The 18,078-nt window shown below is 39.4% G+C and overlaps 1 protein-coding gene across 1 annotated transcript; it reads left to right on the top strand.

Moving 5' to 3' along the window:
- The first annotated feature begins 414 nt into the window (after positions 1–414).
- LOC114583097 (uncharacterized) lies at positions 415–17,875 on the top strand. Its single transcript, XM_077917206.1, has 12 exons — positions 415–510; positions 1,387–1,425; positions 3,155–3,448; positions 3,671–3,721; positions 5,396–5,422; positions 6,104–6,121; positions 6,874–6,945; positions 7,434–7,458; positions 15,596–15,621; positions 16,302–16,402; positions 16,874–16,969; positions 17,350–17,875. Exons 1-12 carry the CDS (start codon positions 480–482, stop codon positions 17,359–17,361), a joined length of 792 nt encoding a protein of 263 aa, XP_077773332.1. The 5' UTR covers positions 415–479; the 3' UTR covers positions 17,362–17,875.
- The last annotated feature ends 203 nt before the right edge of the window (positions 17,876–18,078 follow it).

Genomic DNA, 18,078 nt, shown 5'->3' with positions numbered 1-18,078 from the left:
CATACGCTTCAGGTTACAGACTCCGCTAACCCAGAAATAGTACCTCGGGTTAAGAACTTTGCTTCAGGATGAGAACAGAAATCGTGCTTTGGTGGCTCAGCAGCAGTTAGAGACCCCATTAGCTAAAGTGGTGCTTCAGGTTAAGAGCAGTTTCAGCTTAAGAACGGACCTCCAGAATGAATTAAGTACTTAACCTGATTTACCACTGTACTGCCATTTCCATTTTGTGGACATGACCAAGCCAGCATAGATGTCACTATTTTATATGTGGTTGGCAAAGGTTATTGTGTGGTACAGAGGCATATAAACTGCAGGTCCGTATTAAGTGTACTGCTTCTGTTTCAAACTTCCATGCAAATTAGGAACAGGGAATGGTGTGCTACGCATAAAGCATCTCATTCTGAAGCGTAGGAAATGCTGTGTGAGCAGCAGAAACCTCTGTCCAGTTTGCACAAAGAGGAACTGCTGCTATATTTGTAATGATACTTCTGCTGGGGCTCTGCCTTTGCTGTGAGTATATTAAGGGTTAACAGGGAATACATTTAAAGTGGAGTGATTTATAATATAATATAAAGAATCATGTTAGTTTATCTAGCCAATTGGTGCTTGGAGCATTTTAAAAACTGCAATTATATAATAGTCGGGATTATAATGAAAAAAGAACCACTCTTACAGAGTTGCTAAATTCCTTTCCCATTGTTGTCAGTCATCCAAGGACTTGGATACAAAAAGCAATTGCTGGAAAATTGTGAGTGGAGATTCCAAAAGTGCTACTGTAGTGAGGAGGTATTTAACAAAGAATGGGGAAAGTTTATAATTTATTTGAAAAGCTATTGTAAACAACTACATACATTGGTAGGATTGACAGAAAACTTGTGGTAACAATTTGAACTATGGATTGACAAAGGATTTATAAAAATAGAGTTATGATAGAGTTGCAGAGGGAGAAATCATCACATTAAGATCCACAATGGGGGGAAGGAAGTCAGAAGGGATTGTATGTTTATGTTTTTAATCCATTTGTTTATGTAAAATAGAAAATACAAAAATAAAAATTATTTTAAAAAGTGCTACTGTAGAAATGGGATTTTGACTCTCCTCTCTTTGATCAAACACTCCAGTGTCATATTCCAAACTACCCCAAATGATCATATTAATTTTAGTGCATAGTAATGGGAAATAATAATGGGAAAATAAATGATATCACAGTATTTTTGCATCATATATTGAGTTGTGATTTCAGAGTAATGTAAGTCTTTATTTGAGGTGCAAATCTAAGTATTCTCAAGGATTCATGCATCTGAATGACACTGCTGCCTTTCAAAGAGGTCAAAATCAGTATTTCCTTGCTACTAAAATCTTATTACAGTATGTTCACTTTTAAAGGTATTCATCTCACAAGGCAAGAGACTTGTCCCACCCCAGGTAAGTGTTGCTCTCATTGTGGGAGGTGTTGCCCTTTTTGCAAAAAAAAATCTTGCTTTTTCCACCTCACTGCTATTTCCACACCACTTCTTTGCCATTATTATCCTGTTAATATAGGTGTGGGAAGTTTGGGAAATGGGTGATACCTCCTTAAAAGGGTAACATGTGACTTGGACCCTAGACAGACAGGAAAAACAGCTTTAGTTTTGTAAGGATTGTTTTTTGGTGTGCAAATAGCTCATCCAGTAGAAATATATTTAAAGGGCATTCCCTCTGTGTAGATATTTAAAGGCAGCTAAGAACCAAACTAGATGTACACATGTTTAACAGACTGGCACACTTCTAGTTTAGGCTAGAGGGGCTTGTTTATGAGCAGAATTATGTGCAGTGGTGTAGCATGGTGGGGCACATGGGTGGTTGCCCCAGGCACAAAATTGTTAAGGGCATAAAATTCCAACACCTGGTGTTGCTTCAATACAGCTGTGTGCTTCTATCACTGGGCTCCATTGAAAACGGCTTCTCCATGCGAACCAAAAGTGACCTCTGCTGAAAATGGAATGACTCTTCTTATCTCTGTGGCTGCGATCTCCTGGGTGATGTGGATGCCATTAGGCGGATGAATGCACAGGTGTACTCCATCTATTTCCATCCCTCTACATGGCCCTGGGCACTGGCAACCCATGCTATGCCACTGACTATGTGAACCTCTAACAGAGTGGAATCTGAATATATTATCTATCTAGGTTTTTGTGGAGCACAGTCCAGTTCATCAAGCACATGCAGTTCATACTGCTCTTGTCCTTCTGGCTTGCACTCTTTATAAAGATTTGAGGAGTATGGTTATCACTCCTCTATTATTGACCATTCCTGGTCACCCAACCACTGTTACAGTGTCCTTTCTCTTGGCAGACCAAGATAAGCAGGTGACAGCAAAGGTTGCAAGGTTTTTAGCTGGGGCAATTAGAATAAGATCCATTATTTGACTATTTACTTTTATACTCTGTATACCACATTTTGTTTGTTTTATTGTGATGGCTGGTAGCTGATGCAAATAAAGAGTCATTCATTCATGCTGCTGATGGCAGTGCAGGAGGTTATTAGAAACACGTGACTAGTTAGTATTGATTAATAAGAACTCTTGCACCATAGCTATATAGATGAATGCCAATATACTATTAGAGGAGTGCTAGTAATATCAGTTGTGTCCTAATTCAATGTACACAATCATACTCATGTTGCATGAATTTTTTTTTAAAAAACCTAAGGTATTTATCTCACAAAGCAACAGACTTGTCGCACCCCAGGTAAGTGTTGCTCCCATTGTGGAACACAGGGAGAAGGAGTTTACCCTTCTGCTCCATCATGGTCCCAATATCACTTAGCAGCTGCTGCTATTTGCATTAGAAGCTAATTTCCATTTTGTACGAACGGGAACTTTCTTCCTGATGCAATTAGCAGCTCCAGAGGAATGTTTGGGAAGAGAACAATGAGAGGAACTGCTCACCACAGTACAAATCCTGACTGGAGTCCCCATTGATTGGAATTTTACAGTTTTAAAACAATATGCTATATTATGTTCAACAATATCATGAGTTGTCTGGACAAAATATACACTGTCTTTAATGGATTCCTGGCACAGGAAATGGACTGAAAATTATAAACTAGTCAAATGCTACACAAACTTTCATATGTGTATGCAATTAAGTGGGTTGTTTTCTCATTTCTACAGGTACTCTTACCAAACCAAACATATTTCTGGAAAGCTCACCCAGTGATGAAGCAGATGAAGTTTTGGTTAAGTGTCAAATACCACCAGTCTCTCCTTTTACCAGAATTATTCTCTGTGAAGACAGGGTAGAAATCAAAAGTCAGAAGCAAAAGGATGCAATATTTTTATATAAATTCTCTTATAAAATATCGAGAGCAAGTACAAGACAGCTTTCTTGCATGTACCAGAACAAGGATAAAAACAACCAGGTGAATAATTCCTCTCCAAGTGATGCCAAGAACCTTTATGTTTCAGGTAAGAAAACTACAAATGAAATAGTTTTTATAGAAAACTCTAATTTTCCTGGTGAATCAAGAATGGAAATTTTCTATTGTGATACATTAATGCTACCCAAAATGCTTTGAGTTTATTTCCTTTAGGCTTCAACTACTTTGATTGCTGCTGATTCCTCCTCCTCATTTCTGGTTTATTATTATTATTATTATTATTATTATTATTATTATTATTATTATTTAGAAAGGGGGACTTGGAGAACAGACTTCAATGAAGATTTCAGGATACATGCAGGTAATTATGCTAATTATGCACTCTTCTCTCAAACTGAGCCATGGCAATCCTAGCTCCTTATTAGAAGGAATGATTGTAACAAGTGGGAAGCCACAGCAAAGTATCTAAGGTAAACCTCACCCCTAACATTAGGCTTATAATGCTGTTTAGGGCTTGTGAGTAGGAAAATTACACCTTTGTATTCTTCATCCTTCAGAATGCTTAGGTTCAGGGGCAACAGCCCCTCCCCGCTACCCGCAGCCCTGCTTTTACTGCTGTTTATGTGGGAATAGTTTCTGCTAGTCATCCCACCATAATTCTCCCTACAGGATACTTTAAAGTGTTAGGGGCTCAAGAGGCTTTGACAGCCTCATGGTCCTGGAAGCCAATAAATAGTCTCAGTTCTCATTTCATGTTTTATAAAAAAATATACCCACTTCTGCATACCTGGGAAGTCCCAGAGTTCACTGAAGCCACTACTTTAAATGTGGGTGGCCCTGTTTCACTTTCAAAATATGTAGAATCATGAAGTTTGAAGTTCAAATACAAAACAATGACAATGATAATACTTTAACAAGCCGAGCAGGAAATGAGTCCATTCTTAACCTCAAATAAAGTGGTTCTAGTAATAGATAAACACATATACCCTACCAACAATATCCAACAAGTCCACAGTTCACATACACGTTAGAGCTGCCTATTGTAAATCTTACATAAGCACATAAGCTGGATTTCACCAGTTGTTTAGCTGAAAGCCTTGTTAGTTACTGGGTGCATGGCATGTCATGATACCATAGAGCAAAGGTGAAGAAAATAAAAGTTCTGAAGGAACCTTTGAGAACCGTATATCTGAAAGATGGATGGTGGAAAGGGGAAGTTACTGGAAAGTCTTACACCACAACAAAAGACAGTGTTTTTAGAAGCAGAGATTTAAATATACTGGTAAACTGTAAGAGAGTGGCACAGCTAAATCTGTCATACGGGTATAAATCAGCCTTCCCTAACCTGATAGCCTTCAGAAGATGTTGGATGAAAGCTCCCATCATCAGTGAAGTTAACCTGGCACCATCATTAACATCCATTTTGGGGGGGATAGAACTATTTACCAGGTATTTGATAGAGTCTTATGATTCTACTGTTTATTGATTGTGTATGTGTGTGCTAGTTAAGTTCTTGCTTATGTTTTATTGGGTCTGTTCTATGGCTTATTGAATTTTCAGTAAATGGGGTAAACATTAGGATTGGATCAAGACTAATTTAGTTGCACTTCCCATTGAAACTAGTGAGACTAATAATGACTGTCACATGGATTTCAATGGGAAATAAGTGTGACTAATGCACAATCCTATTAATGTCTACTGAGACGTGTCATTAATTTATTGAGGTTTACTTCTAGGTAAGTAGGTATAGGAATGCAACCTAAATTAGTCGGCAACTAACCCATTATGTTCAGTACCTCCTGAGCAGAAAGCACAAAGGGCATTTCTTTCCTCCAGCTGCTCTAAATGATATTGTAATAAATGTGAATCATTTATAACACCTTGGCTGATCTTCAAATAGGCAGTAACCCCTATGTTGTTATACCTCTGCAAGCACCATAGAAATGGAGTGAATTCTCAGCTACAGCAGAAGTGGTAAGAAATGCAATTACATCTTTCACATTTATCCAGTTATCCACTTTTATCCAATTCACAGGTGCCTCAAATAATGCAGATTCCTTAGGTAAGTGAGTTTTTACTCTAAAACCCAAATGCCACAGGACTCTTGTTGTAAGCTTTCTTTGGCTATTTGATGAATTGACGTTCCATCACTGGGTGAAGATGCAAAAGTCCCATGAATCACAGAGCCCAGCAGGCACTGCTATCTATTCCAGGGCTCCTGAAAGCCACTGAGAAGTCCCTATGCCGAATCCCTTATGCAATGATACTCTAGCAGGAAGAATAGGAAGGGATGATTCTCATCTCAAAAGGAAAGAAATTATATAGGTCATTTTGAAGCCATAGATTATACAGTCATACCTCGAGTTGAATGTGCTTCGGGTTGAGCGCGTTCGAGTTGCGCTCCGCGGCAACCCAGAAGTAATGGAGCGCGTTACTTCTGAGTTTTGCCGCTCGCACATGCGCAGATGCTCAAAATGATGTCATGCGCATGCGTGGAAGTGGACAAATGCAACCCGCGCACGCGCAGATGCGCCGTCGCATCTTGCGTTCCATTCGGGATGTGAACGGGGCTCCAGAACGGATCCCGGTCGCATCCCGAGGTACCACTGTAAAACCTAAGTGATCAGAGACTGGAAGATTGGTTGGTTGACATACTGTTTCTTATAAATTTGTAAAAGGCAATACAAATTGAAAAGTAAAAAAGAGAGAATTTTTGTATAACCCATTTGCTTTCAATTCACAGGTTTTGAAATTTCCTTAGGTAAGTAGTTTTTAATCTATTCTAGGGTTGAATGTGGCCATATGCCCTTTGAGGCAACTTTTTGAGGGTCACATGCCATTGGTGGGTGAAACCAGAAGCAAAAGTGGGCAGAGCAACACATTTGGATTTTATCTTTCTATGCACATACACCTGACTCTACAACCAAGGCAGACAAGAAGCATTAGAGTTCAGTAATACATTCCAGGCAGCCAAGAATCACTCAAGTGGATGCAAAGCAGGGCTGGTGAGGGTTGTGGCCTGGGGAACACCCCTAGGGCTAGACATTTAGCCCTTGCACCTGAGCTTTCCCCAACCCAAAGCCTAGTACATCTATTACTTGTTACCAGACTCTTGCTTGCAAACCTCCCTGATCCCATGAGTTGCTCTGTTGTAAGTTCCACAGCAGCAGACACACTGTATCATAAGCATGTTTCAGTGGGCATGTCTGAAATCACAATAATCAATCTTTGGGTACTCCATGCCACATTTCAGAAATCTGGACAAATCAGCTTCTTGTGAACTGCCCTGAGATCTTTTGATGAAGGGAAGTATATAAATCTAACAAATGAAAATAAAAACTGTTCTTTTTAGCAATTCAGACTTTCAGGGTTTACTATCATTGAATGTTGCTTGATGTATCCACCTTTACTATGCATGCACCATTGTATAACACATTTCCTTTTGCTGCCTTAGCTTTTCCATCCTTTGAATAAAGTGGATTGATGCATTCATTATTTTTTTCCTGCCCTTAGCATTAGGATTTGGAATTACAACTGCTTCCATCTTTATCTGTGCTGCACTGTTTTATGTGCTGGAGAAAAGAGGTAATGTTCAAGCAAAATATAGCAATCATAATTAAAACTAACTACTAAAATGAGCCCTCTGCAATCCTGCCTTGCTAGGTTTTATGTTACAACCAACTTACTTCAGTGGTGGATGTGGATGATGCCTCTGACATGACACTGTGCACACATTCATCTTATTGCTTGATTCTCCTGGATGGGCAACATATGCATGATAATGTTCTGGCATGCTGTCTGCATGTCCACTCCAGCAATCACACTGCAAGGTGTGTGCACATATAATGAACAAATGTCATGTTGAAGGAATGACCGCTACTGTCCCTCATATTGGAGGAACAAGTGGGATGATGTCCCAGGGAGGAGCAAGTTTTGAATAGCTGTCTAGAACTTTCCCCATTTATGTCTGCCGCCTTATGGTTCAATGTGTCTTATAATTGTGGTGTTACGTCATAGCAGCTATGAAGAGATTGATCTAAGATGATCCAATGTACACTGTATCTCTCTCTCAGGTATAATCCAATGGAGAGCAACCAGGTAGGTGTAATGAGACTTTAATAATTATGCCTTCAATTCAGTAAAGTGTGATTCTATATGCAGGAAATATAGTAAAGCACCTTTGTTCTTTAGAACAGCATATTCTGGGCAACAATTTCTTTTCTGGATATCGGTCATGCCTAAACTTGCTTCATATCGTAACTGGAACTAATGCTTTCATATCTTCTCCTGGGTTAAATAGAAATTACTCATTTGCAAGCAGAGACAACTTCCTCTATTCCTCACAGTAATAAAGTAGCAAAACTTGATGGGTAAATTCAGACAGTCATTTATCAAGTAGTAATGTTGTACGGCACTATATCTAATCATATTTTTAAAAATGAGTTAATATAGTGAAGCGCCTGCTCTTTTAGAAGGGTCAGACAAGATGTTGTATGGGGGCAGTTTGTTCTCCACTTGAGCTGGGGCTCTTAAGTTTCTTTCCACTCTTTAATACTTGTTTTGTGAGCACAACACCCATAGGTAGATTTAGGGAAGTGTGGGAAGCTGATTCTCCATGGGAAGAGAGAGAATTTGGCTTTAAATGAAGTTGCCTGCTGGAATGTTATTGCAGACATATAATGTCTGTGTTTTTGTTGTGAACCACCCTGAGATCTGCAGATGAAGGACAGCATACAAACTTAATAAATAATAATAAATAGAACCCATGCTAATCTTTGAATTTAGTTTAATATCTTGAGATATATATTAATGTATTTCATAAAAATTATATACTGCTTGATTGTAGAAAAACCTCAAAGCAGTTTACAAAAGAGATAAAACAATAAAATTTACAACAATAATTTATACAAAAAGTTAAAACAGTAATACAGGTAAAGGGACCCCTGACCATTAGGTCCAGTCGTGGCCGACTCTGGGGTTGCAGCGCCCATCTCACTTTATTGGCCGAGGGAGCCGGCGTACAGCTTCCGGATCATGTGGCCAGCATGACTAAGCCGCTTCTGGCGAACCAGTGTAGCACCCTGCTCGTGGTTAACGCTTAGCTGGAATGAAATATTCAACGCAGCAATAGAGAAATTAAAATAATAATTTATTTGTCAGACAAATAAATGATAGGCACAGTGGTATATGGTTACCAAAAGCTCTGCCTGCCTCCAGCCCTGATGGCCAGCACTTATATTTCCTCAGCCCAGCCCCCTTGCTCCTCCTTTGGCTGCCTCTGTCCAATCAGCCTGGTTGAAATTCCTATTGGCTGTTTGCTAGAACCAATCATAAAAGATACACCCATTTCCTATTACCTTTTATGGGAGACAAAGAGCTATATTTCCTTCTATCCATAAATGGCAGACAAATAGCCATATATCTTACATTTGCCTCGACAAGGCACCTTAATTACCAGATCACCTTTTGTCCTTGTTGCCCTACATTCCAAAACAAATGGCTAAAACAAATGGCTCATGGTATTAAATTCTATCTAAACAGAGATCTTGGGTTCACATTCTCACACACCATCAATGAAATAAGAATCTAACATTTCTTACTTTCTAAATCCTTTGCATTGTTATATTAAGCCAACAAATCTCATACATAACATAGATAGCTTTTTAGAGGAAAAGGCCTTTGCAAAGTAAAAAGGAATTCAGTAAAAACAGCTTCAAAAGAAGCCTCTTCAGTTTACACCCCCCCCCCTTTTCCCAGCCAGCTGCTTTTTCCATTAGCTCTTCCCAAAATTTATTGCCCTTTAACTCTCTAAACCTTAGGAAAATATGGCTAGAGTCTGATGGGAGGCACATGGTATTATTTTCTGTTAAACAGTAAATCTTAATTAGTGTTTTTGCAGCTTGATTGTATTCTATAATATGTAGGGTCAGTGTAACATTTGCTCCCAGCCTGTAATTTCCTTTTACAACTTTGAGAAACTTGTCTCCTGTTACTGCTATAAATCAGGGAGGCCCTTGTTCAAGAGAGCAGGAAGATAAACAACTGCCAAAGTACTTAGCCAGCTGCTTTCTGACTGGCATGAAACATACAAACATTTGCAAATATATATTTAAGCTCATTTTATTTATTTTATTTATTATTTTTTTTAAATAAATTTTTATTAGTTTTTCATAAGTAAAAAAGAAACAAAGCAAAAACATAAACAAACACAAAATCGACTTCCCCGTACCACCCCTTTTCTGCATTCTTGTTTCAAGATTTTTCAGCAACCCTTTCATAATAAACTTGTTTATATTTCATAAATTTAACTTCCATAAGTTATTAATACAACTGTAGTTCTTTATCTCTTATTACCCTGAGCCCCTAATTTTCCAAATTGCAACAGTTTTTAAGATATACTTTGAATTTGTTCCAATCTTCATCCACCGCCTCTTTCCCCCAGTCTCGAATTCTGCCAGTCATCTCTGCCAGTCCCATATAGTCAATCACCTTCGTCTGCCATTCTTCCAACGTGGGTAAATCTTGCGTCTTCCAATACTTTGCTAGGAGGATTCTTGCTGCTGTTGTGGCATACATAAAAAATGTCCTATCCTTCTTTGGCACCATTTGGCCCACCATGCCCAAGAGAAAGGCCTCTGGTTTTTTAATAAAGGTTCTCTTCAGAACTTTTTTAATTTCATTATAGATCATTTCCCAGAAAGCCTTAATCTTCGGGCAGGTCCACCAAAGGTGATAGAAGGTTCCCTCCGTTTCATTACATTTCCAACACTTGTTATTGGGCAGATGATAGATCTTTGCTAACTTAGCCGGAGTCATGTACCACCTGTAGATCATTTTCATAATGTTTTCTCTTAAGGCATTACATGCCGTGAATTTAACACCAGTGGTCCATAACTGCTCCCAGTCAGCAAGCTCAATGTCATGCCCCATGTCCTGTGCCCATTTAATCATACTAGATTTCACCATTTCATCTTGGGTATTCCATTTCAACAGCAAGTTGTACATTCTTGACAAATTTTTAGTATTGTGTTCTAACAGTTCTGTTTCTAGTTTTGACTTCTCCACTTGGAAGCCTTTCTTTCTGTCCTGTTTAAATACTTCATTTATCTGTCGGTAATGTAACCAATCTCTCACCTTAAACTTCAGCTTCTCGAAACTCTGCAATTTTACTTTTTCACCATCCTGTTCTATAATTTCAGAATATTTAGGCCAATTAGAACCCATATTCAATTTTTTCACCTCTTTTGCCTCCATTGGTGACAGCCACCTAGGGGTTCTACTTTCAAACAAATCTTTATACCTTATCCAAACATTACACAAAGCTTTCCTCACCATATGGTTCTTAAAACCTTTGTGCACTTTTACCTTGTCATACCATATATATGCATGCCAACCAAATCTGTTATCAAATCCTTCAAGATCCAAAATATCTGTATTCTCGAGGAGCAGCCAGTCTTTCAACCAGCAAAACGCTGCTGATTCATAGTAAAGTCTTAAGTCCGGCAGGGCAAAACCCCCTCTATCTTTTGCATCTGTTAACGTCTTAAATTTTATTCTTGGCTTTTTGCCCTGCCAAACAAACTTCGATATGTCTTTCTGCCACCTCTTGAAACAGTCCATCTTGTCTATTATTTGTAATGTCTGAAACAGAAATAACATTCTAGGCAATACATTCATTTTGATAACAGCAATTCTGCCTAACAAGGAAAGTTTCAGCCTTGACCATATGTCTAAATCTTTCTTAACTTCTGTCCAACATTTATCATAATTGTCTTTAAATAAGTTCACATTTTTCGCTGTCAAATTCACCCCCAAGTACTTCACTTTCTTTGCTATCCCCAAACCTGTTTCATTCTGAAATGTCTCTTTTTCTTCATTTGTTAGGTTTTTCTCCAACACTTTAGTTTTTTGTTTGTTCAATTTAAATCCTGCGACTTGACCAAATATCTCAATCAGTTCTAAAACTCTTTTTGTACTAGTGTTTGGCTGCTGTAGAGTCAAAACTAGGTCATCTGCAAATGCCCTTAGTTTATACTCTTTCACTCCGACCTGAATTCCTTTAACCAACTGGTCCTTTCTAATCATATTTAACAAAACCTCCAGGACCAGTATGAAAAGTAGAGGGGAAATAGGGCATCCCTGTCGTGTTCCTTTCTCTATAGCTATCTCTTCCGTTACCACATTATTCACAATTAGCTTTGCCTTCTGCTCAGAGTATATTGCACCTATACCATTTTCAAAACCTTGGCCTACCCCCATCCCTTGGAGATTCTTTTTCATAAAACTCCAACAAATGTTGTCAAAGGCTTTCTCCGCGTCCACAAAAATCAAAACCGCTTTCCTATTAATGTTCATTTCCAGCAGTTCCACAATGTCTATTATATTCCTCACATTGTCAGACATATGTCTTCCCGGGAGAAAGCCAGCTTGATCCTTATGAATCTCACCTATCAATACTTTCTTCAGTCTTTTTGCTAAAATGTCTGCAAAAATTTTGTAATCCACATTTAGTAATGATATCGGGCGGTAGTTCTTAACCTGATTCTTTTCAGTCTCAGTCTTTGGTATAAGTGAGATAAAAGCCTCTTTCCACGTTTCAGGTGCCTTTTTCCCCTCCAGTATTTCGTTGCAGACTTCTTTCAATGGTTGCACTAAACATTCTTTCAAAGCTTTATAATATCTGGCCGTCAAACCATCTGGTCCTGGAGACTTTCCCAGTTGTGCTTTTTGAATGGCCTCCTCTATTTCTTGTTCTGTTATTTTCTCATTCAGAGTCAACTTGCCCTGTTCTGAAATTTTAGGTAGTCCATGATTTTTAAGGAATTCATCTATTTCTTGTTCGTTCACTGGCCCTTGTGTGTATAATTTCCTAAAAAAACTTTGGAAACAATTACTTATCTCATTTGGCTTATGAATATTCTTTCCCTCTATCTCCAGACAGGTGACTGTATTCAGTTTTTGCCTCTTTTTCAATTGCCATGCAAGAAGCTTCCCACATTTGTCTGCTGACTCGAAAGTCCTTTGTCTCATTTGTTTGATTTTCCATTCTATCTCTTGATTTGTCAGCTCCATATATTGCGTCTGGTAATACTTTATTTCTCTCAAAATTTCTTGAGACTTTGGTTTTGACCTCAGTTTCTTTTCTCCTTCCTTCATTTTTTCTAAAATTCTTTCTTTCCTTTCATTTTGCTTTTTCCTCTTGATTGAATTCTGTTGTATCAGGAAGCCTCGCATCACGGCTTTACTCGCGTCCCAAATTATTCTTTTTTCAACTTCTGTTCTCAAGTTTATCTCAAAGTAATCTTTCAATGTCTTTAGGGCCTTTTTACAGAATTGTTCATCTCTAAATAAGGAGTCATTCATTCTCCATCTAAAGGATCCAGTTGTTGTCATTTTCATTTCCATCTTTACAGCGTTATGGTCGGAGCAGGTTTTTGGGCAGATTTCTACTTTCTTAATCTTTGTAGCCATCACACTAGATACCCAGATTTGGTCAATTCTTGTCCATGTCATTTTAGATTCCGAGAAAAATGTTCCCTCTCTCTCGAGAGGGTTCCTTGTTCTCCAGATGTCAATCAAGTCCATATTTTCCGTCATCTCGAAGAAAGTCTTTGGTAGTCTTCCTTCTTTAGAAATTGTCTGTCTTTGTGCCTTATCCATGTTTGTGGAGACCACTCCGTTCATGTCCCCCATCATTATTATTTTGCAGTCGAGGTAGTCCAGTAAGATCTCATGCAACTTCTTAAAAAATTCTGCCTTCCCATCATTTGGTGCGTATATTCCAATTATCAAATATTTTTCCCCCTGAATCTGTACTTCAATTGCCAAATATCTTCCTTCTTCATCCTTAAATTTCATTTTTGGGTCCAATTTTTCTTTTGCATAAATCACTACTCCTCTCTTTTTTACTTTATCAGAAGATATAAATTCTTGTCCTAATCTTTTGTTCACCAACAGTTTCCTGTGTGCTCTGGTTATATGGGTTTCCTGTAGACATATCAGATCCAGTTGTTCCCTTTTCAAAATATGAAACACTTGTCGTTTTTTTCTGGGGAGGTTCAAGCCATTACAATTCCAGCTAAGAAGTTGCAGTGACATTTTGTTTGTTAGGTGTTTGACCCTCCGACTGCTCCAAGCTTTTCTTCCTCTTCAGTTGGTGGTTGTGGTAGTCCAAATGATAGATTTGCAATATCCGTTAGCCCTCCTCCTTCTGGTGTTGATCCTTGTCCTTCTCTTGTCGGGTCCACCGTACCTTTCTGTAGGTCCTCTAGGTTTCTCTCCAAAAAGTGTTCTTTTTCCTGTACTGTTCTTATTCTTACTTTCTTCCCTTTGTAGTTAAAGGACAACCCCTGTGGAAATTCCCACCTGAAGAGTATAAAGTTCTTCCTCAGCAAATTGGCCAAGTCTCTATAAAAAGTCCTCACTTCCAAGATGTATTTAGGGATGTCCTTAAAGATTTGAACTTGAATGTTTCCAATTACCAAAGCTTTTTGATAATGGAGGTTCAGTATCTTGTCTCTTTCCTCTTTAGTTCTGAAGGTAATCAGACAATCCCTTGACTTCTTGCTTTGCTTTCTACCAAGTCTGAAAGCAGTTGTTATCTCTACTTCATCTTCCTCCAGATCTCCTTGCCAATTTTCCAAAATTGCCTCTGTGAGAAATTCCGTCAGATTGTCCTCTTCATTCTCTGGAACCTGTCTTAATTTCAAATTCCGTTCTTTCCGTTGTAGTTCCAATAAGGAGAGGGCCGCTTCATGCTCATTCACCTTTTTCTCTATCGGCGCAAGTTTTTCCTGTGTCTCCCCTGCAACAGATCTTGCACTCTCTGCAATTTTCCTAGTTTCTGTAGATTCCTGAATCAGTCTATTTATAGATTCTGTATTAGTCGCCACTGACGTGGTGTTCAAGTCCAATCTTGCTGTAAGTTCTGTCAATTTCTTTGAATTTTCTGTAGATTGCTTTGTTAAGGCCTCTAGGGATTGATTTATTTTAAGCAGTGCCTGTGTCATAGATTCCATTGATGCTGCTGTCACACTTTCCGGTGCAGGCACTGTATTGCCAGAGATTGAGCCTCTTTTCTTTTGTGTCACTTTAGCTTTAGATCTGGTTCTTATCTCCTCTGCCATGCCACTCATATCCCAAGGCCGTTCTCACAGGAAAAACTTGCAATGGAAAATCCCACTGTTAGTCAGTTACTTTGCAGTTTTTTCCCTCTTAGTCCTCAAGAGGGAGCAATTAATAGTATCCAAGTTAGTGGGAACAAAGAAACAGAAAGCCGGATGTAAAGAATCTAAAGTCCGCCATTAAAGTTATTTAGAACTTTTTCTCCAGTTAGATTTAGGTAATCAAATATCTGTAACAAAGTCCCATTCAAGTCTTAAAAAGTCTTAAAACTTTTTCACCATTTAAGGTATAGTCTATATCCACTTCAAACCTATTTTAAAGAACAATTTTCCCGGTGTTAACTCCTGGCAGATCGTCCCCAGGGGATCAGGGCAGTGAAAAACTTTGTTTCCCTTTGAATTAAGAGTATCTTCACAAGACTGTCTTTTTTTCCCCCTTCTCCTGCCGATCAGGAGGGAAGAGATACTTTTGACAGCTCAGGGTTGACAGTTCGCAACTAAGTTTCTTATAACTGCAGCGAGATCTTTCGTTGCTTTAAATTTCTGCAGTCCGGGGGGGGCAGACTTCCTTATTTTGTGCCCTCCCGTTTTCAGCCAAATTTTCAAAATTTTAAAGGTCCCATTATTTAAGCTCATTTTAAAATACAGGCCTTGATCAGATGCCTCACCAGAGCAGCACACGGAAACGCCGTTTACCTTCCCGCCGGAGCGGTACCTATTTATCTACTTGCACTTTGATGTGCGTTCGAACTGCTAGGTTGGCAAGAGCAGGGACCAAGCAATGGGAGCTCACCCCGTTGCGGGGATTCGAACCGCCAACCTTCTGATCGGCAAGCCCTAGGCTCTGTGGTTTAACCCATAGCGCCACCCGCGTCCCTAAAACAGTAATAGATTGAAGCTAATTAAAACTCGGCCCATAGAGCGAGATGAGCACCGCAACCCCAGAGTCGGTCACGACTGGACCTAATGGTCAAGGGTACCTTTACCTTTTTAATTAAAACTCACAGCAACTCTCTAAACTTTCTATGTATGTCCACATACACATTTGAAACTAGAGAACTTCTCTCTGCCCCTCCAGCTTTATATATCTCACAAATCTTTGCTTTCCACAGACATCCAGAAAGAGAAAACCAAACACGTAAGGATATGCTTTATCATCTCTTTCTTTCTCTTCCTCTATTGTCTAGATTGAAGCATGTAGTCAAGTGATGTGAGGTCTGACGCTTGCTCACAAGCAAGCAAGCAAGCAAGCCAGCTGAATCTACTGTGCATTTCCCTTATGTCCTCATGTTGCAAAGGCAAGCATGAATGGGCAGAATTGTGTGGTAGGGAGCTATGGCCCTTCAGATGTTGCTCTCTGATCATTGACCATGCTGAACTGGATTGATGCAGGCTGGTGTTCAACCATGTCAGGAGAGCCAAAACTTGCCCTAATAAGCTTGTGAGCCCTCCTTCCCACTACCACTTCCCTCTCTCATAAGAAAAAGGAGCTAACATGCAGTGGCAAAGAGCATGGCTCCTATATTTGATATCCCCACCCCTTCCAATGCGGCCAGTCCATGCCAAATGGAGGAGGGCCTGCTCTTTAAACTCCAAACATGGGTTCTTGCATGGTAGAGCATCCTTCCTTGAATTAGTGTCCCATCACTGGTACTCCTGTATCCCTATTATCCCTGTTACAATCTAGGCTGAGGTGGAAATGAGATTAGAGACCACTGTTTGCCCACCTGTGATTTAAATTGGGCAGGGTCAAAGATTGTGTTTTATAGTTTTCATCCTAACTTTTACTGCTAACCCCAGTATTGCTTTTCTCCCCAGAAGGACAACCAGTTGGTTCATTGAATGATGAATCAGAGCAGAATCCCTTGCATGTTTACTCAGACATAAGCCTCAGTCCGGTCAGTGGGATTTACTGCCAGGTTAGTATGCATAATGTTGCAGTCTCAGTGAGTTGCAGAGCAATTCTAATCAGACCAATCCCCCAAACCTATAACAGTATTTTTCAGTGCATTTGATACTTTGTGGGTACTTCCGTATGTTTCCATCTCTTTTAGGTCCAAACTGGATTTGACTGAGCAGCTGCATTTGTTTATGACATGCGTCTTCACATTCACATAAAAACGGTGGATGTTTAATTTTTACAACTCTTGTGAATTTAGGTTGTGATCCTATGTGCACTTACCTGTTGTCCATCCCCACTTCGGACATGTATAGGATTGCATTCCAAATCTGCATGCTGGCATGCTCCTGTCTGCTGGTGGTAGTTTACCTCTCACTGGTTACTCCTCCTGTATGTCTCCCCCACCCCCAACTCACACACACCGTTTGGGGTGTTTCATGGCTTTCAAAGAGGAGAGCACTAATATAATCTGTCACTTTTCCCCCCAAAGGCAGAGGCACCCAAAGGAATTTTGCATCCAGCCTATAGCCATGTAAGCTTTAAGAAGAGACAGGAAACGCATCCTGCTCTGGGAAGGTTCTGTGAGGTCAGTATATACTCAGAGCATTCATCTTGTATCTATATGTATGCATTTTTTGACCCAATTTATTTTTTAATAACTGTGTGTTGATCTCGGAAAGATCTGTATGCAATGCTTTGCCTTTATCTGCCCCACACCTGGTGTTATATATGATGTCAGGTGTAGAGCATATGGGGAGGACTTGGGGGCCTAATAGGCCCATGGACAAGAGATTCGCTAACCCTGTTATATCCTATTGTGAACATCTCTAATGGAGTCAGTGCAAAGTTGGTGTGTGGGAATCACATGCTGATGTTTTATCCACATGCCTGAGATTTCATTTATTCATATGAAATATGTATGACAGAGTTTCATTTTGTGTTTTTGTTTTCTGTTTTGCTTCCTAGGAAGAAGTATGATTTCCAGATGTGGGGCTTAAATAATACAAACTATTCCAAAACCTAAATTTCAACATCCTGGAAAGTATTTTCATTTCTACTGCATGGAAGATTCCGCATGTTGAACTTAGGCATGCAAAGATTACCAATTCTTTACAGCAGATTCTGTGAGGCTTCTCACAGTTTTTGAATTTTTCAAGTTGTTCTTTATACAGATTCATTATGTTAACCAGAAACTTTATACGTTCCCAGGAAGAAGAGGCCCACAGACATAAACTACAGACATAAGCTGTTAATTAAGAGTAAGGGGTTTGTCATAACCTTAAGTAATATGACTGTCCAATTAAAATTATTTTGATTTGGGCTTGTTGGTGTGTTTCTTCAAGGAAATTGAGTGCTCAAGCCGCACCTACCCACCCTCACCCTACCGCCACATAGAATAACCAGACAGGACAACATATTTGGGGGCAAATAAGGCCATGACTTTATTGATTACAGATGTAGAGGTTTGGTATAGGCACTGAGTGTAATTGTTGACTTCCAGCCCAGGAGAGGAGTCCTATGACATACATCAAATGACATACATAGGCAGGAGAGTCCTATGACATACATCAAATAGGAATACTGCCGTGGGATCGCCAATTAGAGAAGTGCTGTGGCCCAAGCCCCCACCTGGACCTCTGGACAGAAGCAAGTCCTCCCAGATCCCTTTAACAGCATACCCTTTCCTTTGGAGGG

This window comes from Podarcis muralis, chromosome 13 (assembly GCF_964188315.1).
Source record: "Podarcis muralis chromosome 13, rPodMur119.hap1.1, whole genome shotgun sequence".
NCBI lineage: Eukaryota > Metazoa > Chordata > Lepidosauria > Squamata > Lacertidae > Podarcis > Podarcis muralis.
The sequence above is the reverse complement of the archived record's forward strand: the minus strand, read 5'-3'. Positions and strand labels throughout refer to the sequence as shown.

Coding starts and splice junctions, on each gene's coding strand:
- LOC114583097 (XM_077917206.1), top strand. CDS start 480: ATGATACTTCTGCTGGGGCTCTGCCTTTGCT. Junction 511..1,386: donor GCTGGGGCTCTGCCTTTGCT/GTGAGTATATTA, acceptor TCACTTTTAAAG/GTATTCATCTCACAAGGCAA. Junction 16,403..16,873: donor TCAGTGGGATTTACTGCCAG/GTTAGTATGCAT, acceptor TTCCCCCCAAAG/GCAGAGGCACCCAAAGGAAT.